The 23,245-nt window shown below is 39.3% G+C and overlaps 1 protein-coding gene across 1 annotated transcript in view; it reads left to right on the top strand.

The window, feature by feature from the left end:
• The window catches only part of LOC139442764 (inactive tyrosine-protein kinase 7-like), a 136,396-nt gene that overhangs the window by 53,072 nt on the left and 60,079 nt on the right, over positions 1–23,245 (top strand). Inside the window, exons 3-4 of the mRNA XM_071223658.1 lie at positions 2,532–2,667; positions 21,946–22,100. Of these exons, the coding sequence (XP_071079759.1) occupies positions 2,532–2,667; positions 21,946–22,100 (291 nt within the window). The remainder of the gene's footprint in view (positions 1–2,531; positions 2,668–21,945; positions 22,101–23,245) is intronic.

The raw sequence follows: 23,245 nt of genomic DNA, 5'->3' as shown, positions 1-23,245 counted from the left end.
GCGCCACGTCAAGACAATCTGATTTATAACCGTGATCTTTATTGTGATAAAACGGGTCTTACATCGCGAAGTGCATCAAATCATGCTGAGTGTGGTGTTAAACAACAAACAAACAAAATAAAACATTCAAAATGCTACAATATGGGGACTTGTTATAATTTGGGGACATTGGAGCATGGAGAAAAATTTGGGTTTCTTATTTTGACCTGTCACTTATCACCACTGGCAGAAGGATCTGTGTACAAGACAAGGGGAGGTAACTCTAACCACATTGCAGTGGCATGACTCTACGGGGTTCTATGACAAATAAACCCTCATTTACATTTTCAGTATGTTTGACTCGTGTAAAAAAAGTTGTTAATTTTTTTCCTTCATGGAGGAACCAGTAGGAATGTAAGACTTTAGGTGTCTGTTGGTACCTACAGCTCCATGGTAACCAGAGCTGTAACAGGAAGTTGCAAGTTACCGAATTTGTAAGAGATACAGTGGTTTGGGTTATAATGACTATTTTTCTTTCATTTACAACATCAACGTTTTGGGTTTGTTTGTCATTACACATATGAAGGTGATGTCCCCACACAGAATGTTGGTGGTTATTTTGAGCTCTGCAGGAGGCCGACTTCCTGTGAAAGTCGCTAATCCTGCACTGTACATTGAGCTCTGTCAGATAGCAACACCCATATAGGATGCTTTGTAGTCACCGACAGGACTTCACCAATCTGATTATGGTAGATTAAGAAAATTTGTTACTTTAAATTGCCTAGGTATTAAAGTTTAGAATAGGCACTGTGTGAGGTACTGGTATTTGAAATTGTTTGTGGCAGATATGATAGCTTTTAGGGGCATAACCTGTGGGAGGTATATAAATCATATTTGAACTCGTAAGTGATATGATGCCTTAATTCCCACTGTTTTCAACAATATGTAGATGATTGTAACACGATCTCAAAGTTTTCATACACAGTGACAGTAATTGATTTCTGATGGGTTGAAATTGACAGTTTTATTACAGTCCACAGTCAAAATAAACAAACATTGCCAAGGGTTATTTTCTCTAACTGTTGAAACTTAAAGCTCATTTTCCACTGACTGGGAGTGTATTTCAACTCTCTGAACCGTAGCAAAGAGTAAACAAGTATTCTGACCTCTAATTGGTAAACTGGCTGAAAGTTCCACAGGTGAAGAAGACCAACACACGAGTAGAGGGTTCTAGGGTATCCTTTAGCCTGAGGATGGTTGACTGGTATACTGTGTAGGGAAAACACTGGTTGCGTACAAAGAGGGTTGCCATGACGTTCAGGTTATGGTACACTGAGGCATGGCTTTGTTGGTAACTCGTTAATAATTACCAATTTTGAAATTGATATGACAGTTTCTTTGTAGTGAGGGTCTTCTGATACGTAAAACCATTGGTATCTGATGGTGTTGGAGATGAGTCAGTCGTACACTTCAATACGTTTCCCCAATTGTTTGGTAGGCTTGCCTATAGATAGCACCTACAGAGAAGGGTTAACAAGATGAGGGGCATTCATATAAACTAATCACACAGTATAACGACTTCCATTGACGAGCAGACGACACCTTCACATCCAAGTCCATGTTTGACTGCCAAAGTATTCTAGATGTATTCACGGTCAGGCTTGGCCATTGCTAGAGTATGAAAGAGAAATTACAGCATTATTCTGTGGGAGATGTAATTGATAATTGAAGTTAAGATGTACGTCTCAGGAGGAGATTAGGCTTGGTCTCTATTGTATAGACTTGTGGCTCGAGCGATTTGAAAGATGGTCGGAAATTCTGGCACATACTCAAAATCAGCAGGGAGTTTCAAAGCCTGGTGGTACTTGGTTATGTGGCATTGTGTCAAATCCTATCCTGTCATTCGGAAACAAGACTGGTGTTGTTTGATGTTTTCATATTGAGCTGGCAGGGGTTAAAGGTCCGACATCTGCATATAGCACAAATGATCTGTGCCAGGTGTGGCACAACGAGCAGACACAATGTCGTCCTTGTCAAGACTTCTTTAAAAAAAAAAATCATGGTTGCTGAATCTTGAATCCACACATCCTTCCTCTTGATTCTCTTTATTGCCATCACTATTGATTTTATGTTGCTCCGTAAAATGCCGATTCCGACAATATTTCAACTGGTCATGATATGATTCATTTCCATAATGATTCACATTGTTCATTTAACCTTACAATAAAATCTCCATGTTTATCGTATAAAACCCATGACGATTATGAAGACATCATGAGTTTTACAACTAGCTCATTTCATACTAATGGTTTAGTAATATTGATATATTTGGAGAGAGAACACAAATATGGACTACAAATTTCTCCCAATGAGACTGTCACTACCATCATCCAGCAATAACAGTCCACCCTATCTTCTCCTTTGCAGCAACGATTTCTTATTTTATTTCGTAATCCAAACAAATGTTTGCGTAAGTAAAACACTCCGATGAGTGTACATAACATCCACTGTTATTGTGAGCTATCTCTAAGTATATTTATTCTTCCTTACAGGGATTGCGGAGACAGCAGTGGTGGAGCTGAAGCGCCCAAAGAAGGAAGAACTGTCCCTTGGTGTGGACATCATTTTGAAGTGTGTTATCACAGGCAACCCAGAACCTTCCATTCTCTGGTACCACAACAAGTTCAGGTATGTTGGATCACTGACACAGCCCTGAAAATGCTAGCATTGGTAAACTAATGTTTGACGTGACTGCTTCGCCAATGTTTCGCCAATGTTTCAGTTATAACTGATGATTTTACATTCCGCTCAACTTTGTAATTATTTATCTACAGAACATTGTTGCATGACTCCCAACACTGTTATTGTCTACAGAACATTGTAGCATGACTCCCGACACTGTAATTGTCTACAGAACATTGTAGCATGACTCCCGACACTGTAATTGTCTACAGAACATTGTAGCATCACCTCCGACACTGTAATTGTCTTCAGAACATTGTAGCATAACTCCTAATACTGTAATTGTCTGCAGAACATTATAGCATAACTCATTTTCTGTAATTGTCTACAGAACAATGTAGCATCACTCCCAACACTGTCATTGTCTTCAGAACATTGTACTTGACTCCCAACACTGTAATTGTCTACAGAACATTGTAGCATCACTCGCAACACTGTAATTGTCTGCAGAACATTGTAGCATCACTCCCAACACTGTAATTGTCTGCAGAACATTGTAGCATCACTCCCAATACTGTAATTGTCTGCAGAAATAGTAGCATCACTCCCAACACTGTAATTACTGGTTGAACACTATATATGTTGTAGAAGAACTGTTTATGATTATCTAATGCTATTGAACATGCCTGAATGATCCCGAGTTTAATGTGTGCTCAAATACATGTTAAACAGTTGCATGTATAAAACAATTGTCTATAACTTTTGCATATTTTATACATTATGCCAACCCCAAAAAAGTTAAACTTGTCAAAATTGAAAAAAAAAATGTAAATGGTATTTCAGAAGGAAAAGCAATATGGATTGCTAAGATTTCGAGGACCGTTTAGCCACATGTTATGTACAATTTATTTAGATAGGTTACGGGTTAGACATATTCCTCGTCCCACAAGAATGGATAGTTACCACGATGCAATCAGTTCCGCATGTTGACAGCTTGTGCTATTTTCTTTACAAATGAGATAAGGCTGTCTTCACGTTAGTGTAATTCTTTTCAAAATGTTTGCTTAATCGGTGTTTTTAGAATAAATTTTCTGAAATCAGAACCACATAGTTTTGACAAATTCAACAATGGTTGGGCTGTTCGGTTATGTAACCCACTGCCCCTTTCCAACAACAATGTGAACAATACAAGGTTGTTTTTTGGCCAATATCAGTTTCATTCAGGTTTTCTTTGAGCCACATGGCCATGCCAACGTCATGTGTTCTCTGCCATAGTGCCATAATGGTCCACTCAGTGTCCTCAGTTGAGCCATGACATGCCTGGGGGGGCTGTGAGTGATTTCCTCAGTTCAGAGGACCACCAAAATGGCAGGCATTTGTCCCTGTTGGAGGGTGGGGTTGGGGGGGTGGGTGCATACATGCGTGTTTGTGGCTGCTTGTAAGTCTGGATTGATGCCAGTTTTATAGTGCTAGCCCACTGAGATACCATGCCACAGTTTATTAACATTGATACCTCACTCAGTCACAGTATACTGATCGAAAGCCGACCAGTCTTTGTTTTATCCCCATAATGCCAAACGCCAGGCAGGGTAACAGCAAGTACCGTCTTTTATTGTCTTTTGGTATGACGTTGCCAGGGATCAACCACCGACCTTCCGCTCTCCTTGCAGACACTCCTTCCACTAACCATAGTGAGTGAGTGAGTGATTTGGGTTAGACGCCGCTCTGAAGAGTATTCCAGTGATATCACGACGTGTCAGCTGAATGTCTGAGGAAAACCCGAAGTGAAGCAGGTCTCAGACATTTATCACTTTAGTGAAACCCATAAACATGATATCGTGCTGAGAAACCAAGAACCATAATAGGGGCGAACCAGGATTCGAACCCATGATCATAGGTGTCTAGCTTGCCAAGAGACACAACTCTGCACAGCAAATTGTGGAGCCTTGGACAACTGGGCCACCCGTGCCCCACCAACTAACTTTAATCATAGAACCATTACCTGACAAATGCCTCTCCAGTCTTTTCCTCAGCTTGCCTGTTTACCATAAACCCAGCAGTTTCGTTCATATACAAACACACCAGCTAGGTGGGAGGTTTGCCATGCATTTAGTTCCACAAAACAAGAAAACATTTTGACAACTCGTGGTTTCAAGGAGAAACGTTTGCAGCCTCACAATTGTAAAGTGTTATTGGTTGACAAGCACTTTACCGCGTTCATTATCTTGGAGATTACAGTAGTAAAGGTTCTAATGGAAAAATATTTGAAGTAGTGCATGAGTTCCGCTCTGGGGGTCTACACTTAAACAGTTGTAGATAGTGTGAGTTATTAGTTATTGCTATGACCTATCATTCTTTGTGGCATGTAATGTCAGTCCAGGTCTTTTAAGATTTTCAAAGGAATATGTATGAACATTGTGAAACATGCCATCATACATGGGGCTGATTGGTTGCAATTTATAAGACATGTGTTCTATGTTATGTTCCTTGTTCTATGACATAGAATTCAAACCTTTTGATAAACTGGCAGTGTGATCAGAGGCGTCTTTGATCCTGTTCATGCTATTTGATTACATTTACTGAAAAGATTCAATAAATGATAAAGTCCTTTGCAGTAACCTACATGACAATTTGCTGACCATTTTGCATAACAGTAGTTGTAGGAAAGCAGCATCCACCTTGTGTAGCAGTAGTTGGAAGAAAATAACAGCCAATGTTCGTCACAGTAGTTGTAGGATATCAGCATTTACCTTGTGTAACAGTAGTTGTAGGAAAGCAGCATTTACCTTGTGTAACAGTAATTTTAAGAATGCAGCATATTTCTTGTGTAACAATAGTAGTGAGAAAGACTATCTATTTTTGGTGACATTAGTTGTAAGAAAGCAGCATCTTGTATAACACTAGCCTTGATAAAGACAGATTACCTTTAGTAACACAAGTGGTAAGAAAGCAGCATCTTACTTGTATAACAGTATTAAATTGTAAGAAAGTAGCATCTTACTTGTATAACAGTATTGAATTGTAAGAAAGTAGCATTTTACTTGTATAACAGTGTTGAATTGTAAGATAGTAGCATCTTACTTGTATAACAGTATTGACTTGTAAGAAAGTAGCATCTTACTTGTATAACAGTATTAAATTGTAAGATAGTAGCATCTTACTTGTATAACAGTATTAAATTGTAAGAAAGTACACCACTGTATGACAGTGTTGAATTGTAAGAAAGTAGCATCTTACTTGTATAACAGTATTAAATTGTAAGAAAGTAGCATCTTACTTGTATAACAGTGTTGAATTGTAAGAAAGTAGCATCTTACTTGTATAACAGTATTAAATTGTAAGAAAGTACACCACTGTATGACAGTGTTGAATTGTAAGAAAGTAGCATCTTACTTGTATAACAGTATTAAATTGTAAGAAAGTAGCATCTTACTTGTATAACAGTGTTGAATTGTAAGAAAGTAGCTTCTTACTTGTATAACAGTATTGAATTGTAAGAAAGTAGCATCTTACTTGTATAACAGTAATAAATTGTAAGAAAGTACACCACTGTATGACAGTGTTGAATTGTAAGAAAGTAGCATCTTATGTGTATGACAGTGTTGAATTTTAAGAAAGTAGCATCTTGTATGACAGTATTAAATTGTAAGAAAGCAGCATCCAGCTTATGTAACAGTAGTTGTAACAAAAGCAGCACCACTTAGTTCCTTGTGCATCTGATCAGGTGTGTGACATGTTGTCTCATCATGGTCAAATTAATGGCCTATTCTAGCTGCCAGCTAGAGTCTTTATGTTCTGAGTGAAGTGTGGAGCTTCTGTTGGGCATATTCTCTGTTTCCCATGGAAGCCTGAGTGGCTATTGTCAAAGGTGATCCTACAGAGACACCAAGGATGCTCACATTAGCAAAGCCTATATCAAAGAACAGAGTCCCATCAGTGGAGTAGAGCTGGAGACATTGCCTGCTGCTGTTGCTGCCAGCGTCTCAGACCTCTCTCTAGGATTCCACTCTGTATGTTTGAACATGGCATTTGGTCCTGGGGCAAGCGGCACCAGCTTTGAAAATGATCTTCTTATGAAGCTGAACATCACTGTTACATCAAACTGATACATAAAGACAATTGTTAATGCACAAGACCTACTTGAAAGCAGGAGAATGTATTTTGATCCTTCCTTCAAGTATTGCCCTCGTAGTGACACCACACTCGAAGCAAATGTTCCTCTCCGCTCTGAAGGGGGTCATTTTCCTCACATAACACATGATATTTGCAGTGCTCAACTGTCTTTCTGATCAATCCATTTCAAACTAATGGAATCGCTTCCAAAATCTATTTCCTTTGTGTTGGAATATGATAACTTTATTCAAAAATTCGAATAAAAATGTAACAGGGCACATTTTAAAAATAAGTCTGTTTGAAATGGCTCGAAGTATTTACAAGGAGCATGAGTTCAAGAAAACTTTTCAATAGGTTTTTCGCTCAATAGCTGCAATAGCTTTGAAACTTGAGGAGGTAAATGTGAGTGGTCCAATGTGGTCTTGAAGAGATTGTGTTCCACTCTGTGTGGAGTGGTGGAAAGGGCAGACATGATACCCCGGTAGTGGGGCTGGAGGACATGTGGATTGGGGGGGGGTCTACCCCTTGCTGATGTCTCTTCACACATGAAGTAAGATATCCGGCCATCAGGCTCAAGTGAGCCAAATAAATACCAAATGTCACTCTCCCTCATACACTAAGCATTACAATGTGTTTTTGACGAGATTCATGTTTGGGTATCTGATAAAGTTCATCATCTTGTGACCTGTCCAATTGTAGTTATTTTCTACTCAAAAGAAGTTCAAGAACACCCAAGTTTTTCATCGGACTATAGTTATTGACATGACAGATTACAATCATATATAAAAAAAGTTGGATGTTCTTTAACTTCTTTTGAGTAGTATATATACAGGGCAAACAATTAGTATATTTTCCTAAATTCTTGTTAATCATTTTAAGCACCTGCCTTTTATACTGGGTCTTGAAATTCATGGAAAAAAATGCTGAAGGAAATGATTACTCAAATGTGCTTGTTGAATATAAAAGTTACATGTTTGGTTGTTTCAGTCTGTTTTAGTTTGTGCTTGTTGAATATAAAAGTTACATATTTGGTTGTTTCAGTCCGTTTTAGTTTGTATTGTAAATTAAGCATCTGTTTTAAACATATGTCTTTCTGGAACTACATGCAATTTGATCTTAGGCTTTCACATGAACCAAATATATTTTATTTAACTTTAATTACTATGGCAAGGCTGTTGTGGGCTACATTGATTTCATATGTGTCACAATCAGTAAGAAAACACTCTGGAATAGGAGGTTCTTGGACGGACAGGGTCCTTCTGTGTTTGAAAAACACCTAAATTGAACACCGACAATTCCAGCATCATCACCTTATTGAATCCCAGTGATGCTATCTCTGAAGAGGTTGTTTTTTAGATGGATACCGAGGGCTGCTTTTTACTTTGTGATTGTGAGATAATTAGTTAACAGGTGACTTGGTGACCTAAAAACAGGACTTAAAAAATATCTCAAGTCCTTGAAGATATAACAATTATCAGTGATTGATTACGATAGCCTCAGATTTTTGTCAAAGAAGATGATTTTTGAGTAATTATTCCTTTCTTACTTTTAATATAAATAATTCATACCTTCCAAATGTGTTTGGAGTTCATGTGGAAAATTTTGTGAGGGAAATTATATAATCTCTGTGGGCCTCTCAATCTAATTTTGTCAACTGAGCCTAAATGAAATCTGACATCACACTTGAAGGCTTGAAAGCGTATTCTCTCGTGTGGATTGTCTTTGAAATACTGACAGAGAACCGGGAGGGTTTCTCCTTACCATCTGTAATTGAAGAATCAGAATAAATTTTGTGATGTTTCAGAATACCTCTTAGTTTTTGTCATTTTGTCAAAAAACAAACAGAGACTAGAATCAGCCTGTAATTTTCTCCTACCGTTCTTTAATACCCTACAGAGGCGCTGGGCAGTCAGGGAGTGTGAATGGGACATGTTTTGTTTTGTCTTTCTTCAAATGACAGTGCAATAACATTAGCAGTTTCAAGGAAAGCATCATTGAGATTTCTAATCAATGTGAAAATTACGTTTTTGCCAGCAATTTGCTGTGGGTCACTGAGTTGGGATAATTTACAGGCTATTCATCATTAGCTAACTCTTGTTTAAGATTCAGCACCCTTGGTTTTTATTCAGTTTTAAATTGGTTTTTAATTGATATTTTATGTACTATGTTAATATTGCTCATTAGGACACTGGAGCATGGTGATTACGTAGTTGCTCCTTTGATGGGAAGGATTCTTGTGAAAGATCGGCAGATGCTAAAAGTTCGTTTTCTTTTGTACAACTTCGTTCTTCATCTATTTTTGCAAACCTAATTCCATGTATAAAGATGTATACTAAGTGCAATGAATATTAAAACATTTTTAAAATATTTTTTTAAAGAATTATTCTGCTCTGAAAATGTAAATTAGGATGTATGATGATAAACCAGTGAGCTTGATTACAATAATTACATGACTCATAGATTTAATTACGAATGTCCCGGTAATTGGGGAATGGAATCCAAGCATTTACTTAGACGATAAAAAATTGTCAGATTCCCTGTAATGAAGTAATTCACCATGCATCTAACATCTCATTCGAAAATACACGTCTCAGTCTGGGACTTGTTAAAAGTTAAACTTTAATCAGCTAATCAAGTTCTTTCGCTTAAACCTTCTGGCTCTTTTTTCACATTTTCAAGCAATTGCCTTTGTTAATTTCATTGAAATTAAAGTTTTCTTTGTTCTATTAAATGCTCAAGGGACTTTAAAGGCAAGTAAATTTTTAGTTTCAGATTAACAGAATGCAAGTGTGGAATTGAAGTTACAAAAATAATTCATATTGGATAATTCAAGTGCCATGGTTTTTGCCAGAGGCCGGGCTTGTTTAAACAAAGAGTGTGACAGAACCTAAACTGCTGTAGTCCATCGGGTTTTAAAGTCATTTAATCTGTTTTCCTTTGAGGGAACGGAGAATTGTATTTTTTCCATGTCTGAAATGTTTTCTCAAAATTTGATATGACACTGTTCCTTTGGAATCGCCATCTTTGGGCGACATTGGTGTTTTCTTACACAACGGCAACACTTGCGTGTGGCAACAACTGTCCTCAAAATGCTGTTTGCTGTCCAACCACAAAGTGATACATCATAATTTTTAGCGAAGCATTACTACAATGTGCCTTGAATTCTTTGTGAATCATCCTGTGTCACTCACATACAAAATCAAGTTACGGCATCAAAGCATTAAAGTTTCATTTCTTTAATGCACGATGACTGCATTCAACCAGTTGTAGTCCACCATTTGGGAAAAATATTTGTTCAAAGTGTATTTATCAATCAAGTCCTGTTTTAGATGCTGTTTGTTCGAACCATTTGTAAATAAGAAGATGCTTGTGCTACTTAGAACATGTTCTGGTGATTTGTAGAATATTTTCATGTGACTTCACGTCAGTTTTTTTATAAAGCGTGTTATGTCATTTGTTTTCTTTAATCCTTTTTTACACTATTTTGGTCCATTAATAGTATTGCTATGTCAGTTATGTCTGTATATCCCCACACGTCATATGAAAGTAATTAAGGTGTGTTAAACTTAAGCGAAAGTGTATCTGTTTTATTAGAAACATGCTGAGCATGTTGGTATGGGTGGCGATACCCATGTGGATACTGTTAACTGCACAACTGATCATAGAGAGCTGGGAGAGATGACCCTCTGTCAACCTTTCCTTAATATTTAGTTACTTTAGAATTGGAAAGTCAACAAGCAGTCATCAGGAAAACAGTTTAATCGCTAAAGACTGGTAGATGTTGTCCTTTTGGGTATTGGTCAGAGGGATATAGGTTTCACTGCAGCGCTTGTCGTACCTTGGAAACATGGGCCGTGATGGTTACCAAACGTCCCACGGAGATGATGGGCTGGCTTCCTGCATGTGTGATCCATTGAAGGGGGCTTCGGCTGCTTTATGAGATGTTTAAAGTATCTTCTGCTTGTGATCGCCATGTTTTGTCTGTGTGTGGGTGAGGAATGGTTTTGGTCAGTGATTAAACAGTCAGTTTACACGTCTACTTCGGCTGATGTAGCAGCGATGGCCGTCATGCAGATGATGGCTTATGCACTCTGGGCCCCTCCCTGGAGGTGGGGAAGGCACAGGGCACAGGGCACTCACACATACAACACAGGCAGCATCCTACCCAGTTCTTCTCCCCCATGAAGGCTTTAGCAGAAGAACAGTCACAAATCTTGATCTGTGGTTATGCTATCACTCTCAACATGGTCCGGTTCAATTCCTGTTTTTCTCTGTATCAGTGACATCCTTGACTTGTGATATTGTGATCTTAACTGTCAAATAGCATCTGATCAGGGCTGCACTGTTCTGCAGAGTATTCTTATGACTATGGCAACCATACCAGGTGTGTTTCTTAAACCTGAGGAGCTAAATCAGCTTACCAACGACCTCCCTCAAACCCACCCTGCCTCAGTTACCCACCATCAAACTCACCCACAAACCCACCCAGCCTCAGTTACCCACCCTCAACCCCATCCTGCCTCAGTTACTCTCCCACAAACCCACCCACCCTCAATTCCACCCTGCCTCAGTTACCCACCCTGCTTCAGTTACCCACCCTCAATCCCACCCTGCCTCAGTTACCCACCCTCAACCCCACCCTGCCTCAGTTACCCAGCCCTCAAACCCACCCTGCCTCAGTTACCCACCCTCAATCCCACCCTGCCTCAGTGACCCACCCTCACACCAACCCTGCCTCAGTTACCCACCCTCAACCCCACCCTGCCTCAGTTACCCACCCCTCAATCCCACCCTGCCTCAGTTACCCACCCCTCAATCCCACCCTGCCTCAGTTACCCACCCTCAATCCCATCCTTCCTCAGTTACCCACCCTCAACCCCATCCTGCCTCAGTTACCCACCCCTCTATCCCACCCCTCAATCCCACCCTGCCTCAGTTACCCACCCTCAATCCCACCCTGCCTCAGTTACCCACCCTCAATCCCACCGTGCCTCAGTTACCCACTCCTCAATCCCACCCTGCCTCAGTTACCCACCCTCAATCCCATCCTGCCTCAGTTACCCACCCTCAACCCCACCCTGCCTCAGTTACCCACCCTCAATCCCACGCTGCCTCAGTTACCCACCCTCAATCCCACCGTGCCTCAGTTACCCACTCCTCAATCCCACCCTGCCTCAGTTACCCACCCTCAATCCCATCCTGCCTCAGTTACCCACCCTCAATCCCACCCTGCCTCAGTTACCCACCCTCAATCCCACCGTGCCTCAGTTACCCACCCCTCAATCCCACCCTGCCTCAGTTACCCACCCTCAATCCCACCCTGCCTCAGTGACCCACCCTCAATCCCACCCTGCCTCAGTTACCCACCCTCAACCCCATCCTGCCTCAGTTACACACCCCTCAATCCTACCCTGCCTCAGTTACCCACCCCTCAACCCCACCCTGCCTCAGTTACACACCCCTCAATCCTACCCTGCCTCAGTTACCCACCCTCAACCCCACCCTGCCTCAGTTACCCACCCCTCAATCCCACCCTGCTTCAGTTACCCACCCTCAACCCCACCTTGCCTACTGTCATTGCGTACAGCTATCTGTCTCACACCTTCCTGTAACACAGCTCTCACAGTGTTTGTATTCAGCAACTTTACCACCATGTGAGAATGTCAACTTTTGCTCGAGTGTAGCTACTGCATAAATAATGGATATCAGAGATGTTTTCAAGTTTGTGTAATTTCGAACTAGAAAATGAATCTGTACCCAAATGCTAATTTCGCCTGCTATTCTTGCCTCGTCAGGCTCTCGGCAGCTGCACAAAAGGAAACAGGCTTATTTGTTATCAAAATAGATATTCATACTGAAAACAAATTAAGGAGATTTCCTGAGGAGGGAATATATTTATATAATTGAAAAGAATTTCAAATTATGTACTAAGAAAACTCTCAGAAATACCAGGCTCTAATCTCAAAAATGGTAATTATCTCAAATGATTTAAACATTTTGGTAAATTAGGCATTTGCTGTGTGTAGGGGCAGATTATAGATGGGGGCATGTCCAGGTTGGGTGCTTATCTTGGCTGTGCACTAACTCCAGCCCAGGATGGCCCTGCCTGCTCCCAATGGGTGGCCGCTACACAGAATCTACGCGGGTTCTAATTACCAGCAGCAAATCTATGACATTTATAATTGCTTCTCTGTGGGCAATATTTACTGTGGAATTAGGATTGTTACACAAACTTCTGAAACATGATTCTCAAATAGTTGAACTGATAGATAGTTGTTGTGCGAGTAGCACTAGGAACCCTGCTAGGTTGGCAAACCCAGGACTTTGATAAGATGGTGGCAGATTTTATGTAACATTTTTACCAAATGTTTATCGCGTGAGTTTACTTGTTTATGGAAGGAATCTGAGGTGCAGTTATTGCCAGACAGTTAAATCTCTATGGTGACGTTAATGCCACCAAACATTGCCAGAGAATGGTGAAAGGTTCCGTCACTGCCTCCATTTACCTCCGAGAGTTGACCAACTTGTGATAACTTGTACTGCTCCATTTCCTCATTAAGGAACATATATCTATACAATATTATGTTTCTCTTCTCTCAAGATATTGTTGGATGTGGAAAGGACAGGAGGAGGATCCAGATGCAAGATGGCTTTGTCGTTAAAGCACATCTGCTGTATTCGTCCTATTCTACTTGAATACAGAATCTCTGACTTGTTGTTTTGGGAAGGTTGGTTGGTTGGTTGGTTTGTTGTTTAACGCCGCACTCAGCAATATTCCAGCTATATGACAGCGGTCTGTAAATAATCGAGTCTGTACCAGACAATCCAGTGATTGACAGCATGAGTATCGATCCACGCAATTGGGATCGATGACATGCATCAACCAAGTCAGCGAGCCTGACCACTCGATCCCATTAGTCGCCTTTATGACAAGCATAGTCGCCTTTTACGGCAAGTATGGGTTGCTAAAGACCTGTTCTACCCCGGAATCTTCACGGGTCTGGTTTGGGAAGGACACAGACAAACTATGTGGAATATGTGGAGATCTGACAATCAGGACAATTATTACTGATGCTGTTTTCTTAAGGCCGGGATCCAAAACATGAACAAAAAACCTTGGGTTATCCAATACTCATAAAAAAGATATGTACTCACTAATTCTATGGTGAAATCTCAAAGGATCCATCTTGCTGATATTTAGAAAGCTAGTCAACACTTAGAAAGGGTTCAGAATACATCATTTGTGTCATGCGATATTCAGTTGTCACTCATATCTCCCCACTGACGTGTAATAAATACCTGTTCCTATGGACCTGTCAAAGTAATCTGTCATTTACCAGGAGTTGGGAAGCAATGTTTTTTATGGGCTTGTTCCTCTTTGGTGAAATTTGGGCTTAATAAATGAAATTAGTCAGCTTAGATTCTGGAAATTACAATAATGGTTTGTGATGAGAGTTTCTTCGCAGCAGCCAAGCTGCAGAAACTACATATTTGATTCCCCCCAAATGATATTGATGGTGCTGGATGTGTGGTAAAACATGGCCATGATGCTGATTACATGAGACTAATAATTGCAATGAGCTCAGGATTCAAATTTTGTTTTTTAAACATTGTCATTTTTAATATTCGTTTTGGGTTGTAAATGGCTACGATTTGTTAGGTTTTACATATTTCGCAAAAAAATGTTTTTGATGAATGAAAATTTGTTTGGACAAATCATGAAAGTTGGAGTAGCATTTGAAGAAGGGATATCCACCAAGTTGGGTAACATGTCATTGTCAATTGTACACTTTTGTAAATGTTGTGATCAATGATTAGGGATTCTCTGTCTAGTTTAGCTATTGAACAATGGACCAAATCTACTTGTCAAATACACTCTATTCCAGTATGGAAGATAATAGCCCAAATCTTGAGAAAGTTGAAATCGACAACAGTGGCTAAGTTTTCACATTTCTTAGAAGTTAAGAGAATGTGATCTTTGTTCACAGAACTGATATCTGGTTTCTGCTGTGGAAACATGTCAACTGCTGTTTTGAAAAGGAAAGATAAACAATTTTTGTCAGTTGAAATGATTTGGTCCTCCCCTCTCTTTTCATATGTAAGATGAGTTGACAGTGATGCAGTCTTCCTGATATCACAGCCTAGATGCCTGTCTGCTAGAAGCCTTTAGTGAGACTTGTAAAACAACAAGATAAGTTGTTAAAATGGGAAGCAAGTAGCATTTGTTACGGATCCGCTCTGTGACTGACTAGTTTTGTTCGCACGACCGTGAAAGCCTTCTTCTATTGTACTTGCAGCTATGATTTCTCCAAAGCTCTTGTGTGATTGACGTTTTCTATTAGCTTTGAAGTAGTTGTTGGGCAGATAGGATCAGAATTCATGTTGTTATGCTGTGATTAGAGGCCAGGGTTACTTCGGAGGGCTGTGCTATGCCTTTATGCTGTTTACCAGCAAGAGTCTGAGAGTGATGTGCAAATGTGTGACACCGTCTGATGACATTGACTAGGTACCAGCGGGTGGCTTCACGAATGCTGCTGCTTTTGCCTCTACCATTGTACAGTTTAGGTGATCCCGAACAAACCTGTGACAGGCAGTTAAAGAAAAATTGGAAAAGATTGTGGCATCAGTGCTAAAGAGGACATAGGTAAAGACTATGAATATGACAGGAGGCTCAGGGTACTCCTTATAATGTTACCTGCACAATGGCATGAACACCAGGGGATCATACTCCCCTGACAGCTGATAATGTAAGCCTATACTTATCAACAGACATCTGCTAGACTCTTGAAATTCTCATGGATGTCAAAATTATGCTCTTTTACATTTAATGTTTCTAACATTGATAGTTTTTAGATCCAGTGATTGCGAACATGTTGGCTGGCTGTGGTTCGTTTGGTTTTGTGGCTACGATGTTTTAAAGCCAAATGCCATCTTTCATGTTGTGCAGTATTCAACTATGCTCAAATTCAAACATGTTTCTTATTTGTCATTTGCTACAAGTGATGCAACTGATAACGTTTGTCTAGATCCTGGTCGCGGTCTAGTGCCTAGGATAGGAGGAGAACTTGCATTGATAAACCAAGAGTTACAACAAACTTTATGTGTTTCTCCTGTTCCTGTGTCAGAGGTCCATGTGGTTTTGTGTGATGATTCTCTAGTGGATAAATAGTACATGCATGTCCACAAAAACTAGCTGCAGATTGCCTGATTATATGTAAATAATCAGTGAGTTAAGTCTTTGAATGGCATTAAGAAGTGATACACGTGAGAGAGAAAATTTATGGATGTCAACTTCTTTATTATGAGGAACACAATGTTTCACAGTATATACTTACTCCTTCAAGTGATGAAGGAGTGAGTATGTGAGTAATTATTGCTTAACGCCGCATCAGCAATCTTGCAGCTATTCGTGGCGAGGTGATGAAGGAGTAAGCATATGCCAAAATGTTGTGTACAGAGGGTTGGTGGGGTAGTCGAGTGGTTAAAGCGTTCACTCGTCATGCCAAGGACCCAGGTTCGATTCACCACATTGGTACTACGTGTGAAGAACATTTCCTCTGTCCTCCGCCGTGATATTGCTGGAATAGTGCTAAAAGCGACATGAAACCAAACTCACTGACTCATGATAAAGAAGTTGCATAGAACGTTGTTGTATAAAGGTGTCCATAAATCTTTGTCCGATGCTGCCTTTCTTTATGAGGGCTCCTTAGTTATTAGACTACCACTTAGTGTATGAAAACGTTTCTTTAAAATAATTTTTTTTTTTTCAAAAGAACTTTTCCTCATCTGCTGTTTGGAATCAAGGAAACTAGACTTGAGTTAGCTTGATCTAGACTTGCCAAGGCATTTAATAAATAATAATTATAAAAAATATAAATTCCACAGTCATGGTGCAGGACTACTTGGGTATAAAGTCATTGCATTCAAATTAAGTTACCTTATCAGATATAAATAAAGTTTTTAGTGCTGAAGTTAACGAGAAGAGGGAAATAAATATATGTGAGAAGTAATACTGTCTTGATAATGGAACAGGATATTGATTGACAGGCTAGTTGTGTATATACAAGAGCAGTGATAGCGTCTGGACATAGAAGTATCAGTATTGGCAACTGGGTGAAGACATACACAGCTTTGTTGATGAAAATGTTTATACAAGATAATGATTTATCTCTCTTGTGCACTGGGAAATGGCAGTTAAATTTTTCCAAGAGCAACCCCCTTTGGGGTATTTGTCCTATTTCTTTTATGTTCATGACTATTCTGAGTATTTCACTGCTCGGAGATTGACGAAGGTTTAAAAGTCGTGATCGTGTGGCTTGTTGTAAGTCCTCCACAATGGTAAACTCTCTTTCCCTTCAGTCATGATTATGACTTTGTCTGGCTGTGGAAGTCCAGAGTCTTTACCCACTCAAAAAAATCAAACTTTCTTAACATTAAGCTTCTGTCGGAGACGTTTTGGGAAAAGGGATTCCTAGGACTTGGCTGCAGGGCAGGATATGGAGAAGTCCTATCTCTAGCCTTGCTGCAAGGCTGCATTGAAAGATAAGTCAGTGGTTGTATATTAATTTCATCATTATAATAGGTAAGTCTAGGTAAGCGGACAGTACAAGGATGCAAGTCTTTTTAAAGGAGAACTTATTATTTATATATTTCATGATTCAAACTTAAGATCATTTCCTTATTGACTTGTGCAAGTCTAGCCTATCACCACCACGGCTAGATAAGGCAACGGGCCTGAGTGTGCTGTGGTAATCTCTACAGAGACATCTAGATCGTACGAAGTAGAGTCATTAGGGTAGATTGAAGATGGGACGGAGACTAAGTAGTAGGGAAGAAAAACATCATTTATTTAGAGAGTTAAAATAAAAAATTAATAAAAAGATTTTCAAATCATTTTGGTGAAATTTGAGCCCAAAGGCCCCATGGTTGCAATTGGCTTAAATTAAACTTACATAAATGTTTAGTTTATGTGAGATGTTTGAGTAACCTGGTGTTGACATAGTTGTTTATATGATGATTTCATTTTATTAAGATCATTTAGAAGAAATATTCTAATTTGATATAGGCAATGATAAAGAGTTCATACACTTTTAGGGAAAAATGCCATAAGTAACAATATCATGTAATTAATACATTTTTCCTTTTATTTTTCAATGGAGTAATTATTTGAAAAAAAATGCAAATTGGATTTAGAAGCTGTCAGTAGAGAGGCTTATGGACGGAGGGTCAGTGAGGGCTTGTGACACTTTCCATATGGCCGAGGTCTCTTGACTACAGGAAGTGAGGCAGTGAGCGCGCTCACTATAATGTAGACCTAAATGGGTGGCGGAAGTGTCAGAATTATCGTACGGATGAGGTCACTATTTGGCAAAACATTTTGGCCTGTGTCTGCATCGTGTCATGGTTATCCAATATATAATTGTCAGTAAACTGTAGCCCTTTAATGCCAGGTCAATGTGACACTCCACTCGAACCATTATACTTCGTAATGACCTTCAGGGAGGCTTTTGTAAATATAACCAGCAAGATGGAGAACATTTTAGACACGAAATTTGTTTTTGTGATCAAGGGAAATGTGTAATGGTCAAAATAGCTGTCATGATTGGAATGATATGTCCAGGAAAGAGAGAAATAAATTTGGACGTAGAGTATCATACTAATAGAACTACTCTTGTGTTTGTCTATCAAAAAAGCAGCGTAGGTGGGGTTGTTTCATGGTTTCTTGAAATTTGATGGAACATGACTTGTCTTGGATCCAGTCATATCCTGCAGCTGTCAGGTTATACACGCAACTGTGATGATTGTTGTGTTCAATTAATCAGTAACTAGTAATCATTATTGGGTATTTATAGGATCTATTGCAGAAGAAAGACTATATAATTGTATGCAAATTCTTGTAATGTTCTCTCACCACATAACCAAAGCATGTAATCTAACCGTATGGTGATTTTACGAGAGGTTTGATGCCAATGGACTCCTAGACTGATAAGAAAGGTTCCGACCTCTTTGCCAAATGTACAACAGATACAAATTTGAGTTTGGAAAGTTTACACTGGGGCAATGTGGGGAGAGAAAAAGTGTGAAAGTGGAAGTTGCCAGAGGCCGACAGTTGCTATGTAAAAGTTCTCATGTAAACTGGGTGAGCAGGGATACAGCCATTATTTGTGTGTGGCTGACGGCTCCAACCTAACCAGGCGGCCATCTTGACGTATTTGTTTGTGTTAGTCCCACAAAGGCAGTCACAGTGGCTGCAAGAAGAGCACCAGAAGTGCATGCTACATCGGGCACAGCAATTCTGTAATGATTACTCAATTTTCATATTGTTGTGAAATCATAAAACTATCTATCATTCTTATCGTTACATGTGTATCTGTATGACGTTAAATATTCTATGACATCCACAGTATGACGTTATATATTGTATTACATTGACTGTATGACATGTATTGTATGACATCCTCTCTATGACATATATTGGACCCGTGAAGACCTGGGGTAGAATAGGTCTTCAGCAAACCATGCTTGCCGTAAAAGGCGACAATGTTTGTCTCAATAGGCAACTAACGGGATCGAGTGGTCAGGCTTGTTGACTCGTTTGATGCATGTCATTGATCCCAATTGCATGGATCGATGCTCATGATATCAATCACTGGATTGTCTAGTCCAGACTTGATTATTTACAGACCACTGTCATATAGCTGTAAGAATGCTGAGTGCGGTGTTAAATAAGAAACAAACACAAAACATTATGTTTTGTATGACATCCACTGTATGACATTATATATTGTTTGACATCCACTGTGTGACATAATATTGTATGACATCCACCGTATGACATTATATATTGTATGACATGCACTGTGTGACATAATATTGTATGACATCCATTGTATGACATTATATATTGTATGACATCCACTGTGTGACATAATATTGTATGACATCCACCGTATGACATATATTGTATGACATCCACTGTGTGACATAATATTGTATGACATCCAACGTATGACATTATATATTGTATGACATCCACTGTATGACATTATGTTTTGTATGACATCCACTGTATGACATATATTGTATGACATCCACTGTATGGCATTATGTTTTGTATGACATCCACTGTATGACATATATTGTATGACATCCACTGTATGACATTATGTTTTATATGACATCCACTGTATGGCATTATGTTTTGTATGACATCCACTGTATGACATTATATATTGTATGACAACCACTGTGACATTATATATTGTATGACATCCACTGTATGAACATGGAAACCCCCTCCATGACGTCATGTTCTGTATTTCACCAATGGCATGACATCATCAGCTGTATGCCCCCTGTATGACAGCCAAGTATGATGTCTATGAGAGATGAAAAGGAATGTTGCGGAGCCGGTTCACATAGCTCCCGATGTAGATGTGGAGTAGTTAACCTGTACAGACGTGAGGCTGGCACAGGACACATTGATTCCATGTGTACTTTATGCATCTCACAGTAGAAACAAATGGGCTACTTACAATACCATACCCTAAATCTCAGTCTTCCAGAAAATTGGATTCACTTTGCTCTCACATCTTTTGACAATGTTGTCTTTGCTGTGTAATCTTTGTGGACATGAGGTGCCGGTTGTGTCTGCGATGAAGTTATTGCTGATAGGTTACTGATGGATGTTAGGCACATGCTAGGGAAACATAGTTCCTGACTCGAGAGTGAGTGAGTGAATGGGGTTTTATAGCACAGTGGTATATCTGAGCTATATCACCATAGCTTGAAAAGGCGAAATACTCTTGACCAGTTAACCAATGGTTGATAGTGTGAGCACACTTCCATGATGTTGGGGTGTTGTAATGCACTGTATCGCCCAGATGATGATTAGAAGCTGTTCTTCCTCATCCTTTTGCTATTGGTGTTGGTGTAATGGAAGTACCAGATCTATAGCTTTAATTATCAACTGTCTATTTTCAGTACCATTGGTACATGTTCCTACAAGGTTTTTAATCTCCAGTGACAGTCAACTTTTCTCTTGTGATATTCTTGAATATTTATCACCCGGTTGTTCCTTGTGACATCAGTATGACACACCTGGGCTATAATAAACAGTTATACACCTATCTTCAACACAGAGTGATGGGTCTCACATTGTGGGTTGGAGAGTACCCATCTATCTCCTGGAAGTGACTGTCACCCGCCCTGGGAACCTCATCAGCGTTTATCTTGTGTTATATAGCTTGTTTTTTTTGTGGCTTAACTAATGTTGTCTCCCAGTGCACCTGTACTTTATTGATGGTATATGTATTTGGAAGGAAAAAAACTGTTTTTCATGCCATTAATATTTTTTTACAACAGTCAATGAAATGGGAAATTTAATTCATTGAAACCATTAATTTCCTTTCATCTTCAAGATGAGAATTTTATGACGATAGGTAGTGATTGGGACCAGATGACAAGGAACTCATGAACTCATTATTCAAGAACAGCTTCCTTCTGTGGCAGAGGCGTATGAATTTAAACAACGTTGTGGTTCTGATTATGTTACTTTCCTTAAAACCCATTTCAGTTGTATTTTCAAATACAACAGATACAGAAAACATTTTAATTCTATAATGAAAGTGGATTGCAAAAAATAAATTTGCCTACTCTGATTTGAGAGTCTTAACTGAATTATTATTTTACGAAACTCTTTTTGTTTGGAAGTACTTTGGGCACGTTGTTCAACCTGGGCTGCTGTAGAAATTGAAATGTAATGTTTAAATCCTGACATTTAATTCCCAGTTAATTAAATCGTCTAACCTTACACTTGAGCTAGTTTCCTTGAGTTCCTGATACGTAAACGTGGACCTGAATTACAGCGGTCATGGGCATGCAGTAGAGACTGCAGAATGAATATAAAAATTGTTTTGTTTCTGGTATTGAAATGTAAATATTAGTTTTGTATGATAGCATTTGGAATTGATGTTTTTGTGTGTTTACCCTGGTGAATGCTTGCGAAGTGTCTCAAATTTTGCTTACATAGCAAAAACAGAGTTGTGAAAAAAGGGAGAAAATGAGCCAACTATTGCAAAACTGCGTCTTTTTTGCGGAATGATTTGTGGCTGTGTGTTCCAATGACACTTGTACAAATGGTTTAACACAGTTCGTCTGTTTTGCTTTCAGGTTATTCAATACTGAGAGGGTGAAAATTCTAGATGGAGGAAGTAGATTGAAAATTGCCAATATTTCTTCTGCCGAAAATGGGATCTACTCCTGTCGAGCTGAGAACGTAGCAGGAGCGGTGGATAGTTCCACTAACTTCCTACTCAATGTTCAAGGTAAGAAAAAATTATATAAACATTTAAAATAACCATTCAATATCTCTGTGTCGGGAAATTGATGGGCTGACGATGAGTTATTTCTGTTTAGGAGTACTTAGTAGAGAAAAAAATGTATTATGTTAAGTTTGATGGATATTGAAATCTCATGAATGAATGCCACGTGATATTGTATTTTGATAATCTTAAAGAAGTGGAACAATAACATGCATAGAGGCCTAGCACAGCATAGTTTGTTCCAAGACAGACATATCTATGCCTACAATTGTTTATGGCTTCACTTTTCTAATGATATACAAGCCATTTTTTATGTAATTGGTAAACATAAGCATGCTCCTTGTGCAAGAGTTCGCCTTCAACTGTTTGTGTGTCGGTGGGCAGTCATGTGGGGAATGTCCGCCCAATTCCCTGTAGATGGATATAGAGCAGAAACGCATGTCTCCACTGGCATGTTCAAATGATAGAAGTGACATAAAAGCGATGAGCTATGGGATGGACCTGGCCGTTATGTTTAAAGTCATTGCTAGCATAGTACTCACACATGGTGCGCATGTTGATTCAACATTGTCACTTTGAGAATGATGTAAAAGAAATTTTTCGACATGAAATCCCTTGTCCGGTGTAGAAATGGTATGGAATAACATTCGTGGTAGGACAGACTGCATGATTTGGTTTGATCGTAACCTCATCAGGTGTCTGCTTGCAGAATCCTGGATAGCTGTCATTCTTTTGACTGAACTGGATTACAAGTATATGGGAATGTTAGGAAATCAACCCTCAAGAATTCAGTCTTTAGCTTCATAAGAAATAATGCTGCAGCTGTGGGAACTAACAGTAATTGTGGATCCAGACCGATATGTATACCTGATCTAGTGAAATCAAGCCCGTTGGTGTCATAAAAATGATTATAACTGTAAATTGTGTTCGAAGAAATCGGAAGTGTGTTCTACCTATACATGTATTAGGGTCTGGGTGCTGTTGTACAAAGCGATCTTAGCGCTAAGATGATCGTAACGCCCATAGCTTAACATAGACTTACGTTTGTCATAGCGCTAAGGTTGTTTTGTAATATGGCATCCTGGTCATTAATTATAGGGGTGGGGGGATGTGGGTGTTTGAGATTGGCCTTTATTTTTATTTGACAA

Source organism: Haliotis cracherodii, unplaced genomic scaffold (genome assembly GCF_022045235.1).
Source record: "Haliotis cracherodii isolate W230 unplaced genomic scaffold, xgHalCrac1.p SCAF_5, whole genome shotgun sequence".
Taxonomy (NCBI): Eukaryota; Metazoa; Mollusca; class Gastropoda; order Lepetellida; family Haliotidae; genus Haliotis; species Haliotis cracherodii.
The sequence above is the reverse complement of the archived record's forward strand: the minus strand, read 5'-3'. Positions and strand labels throughout refer to the sequence as shown.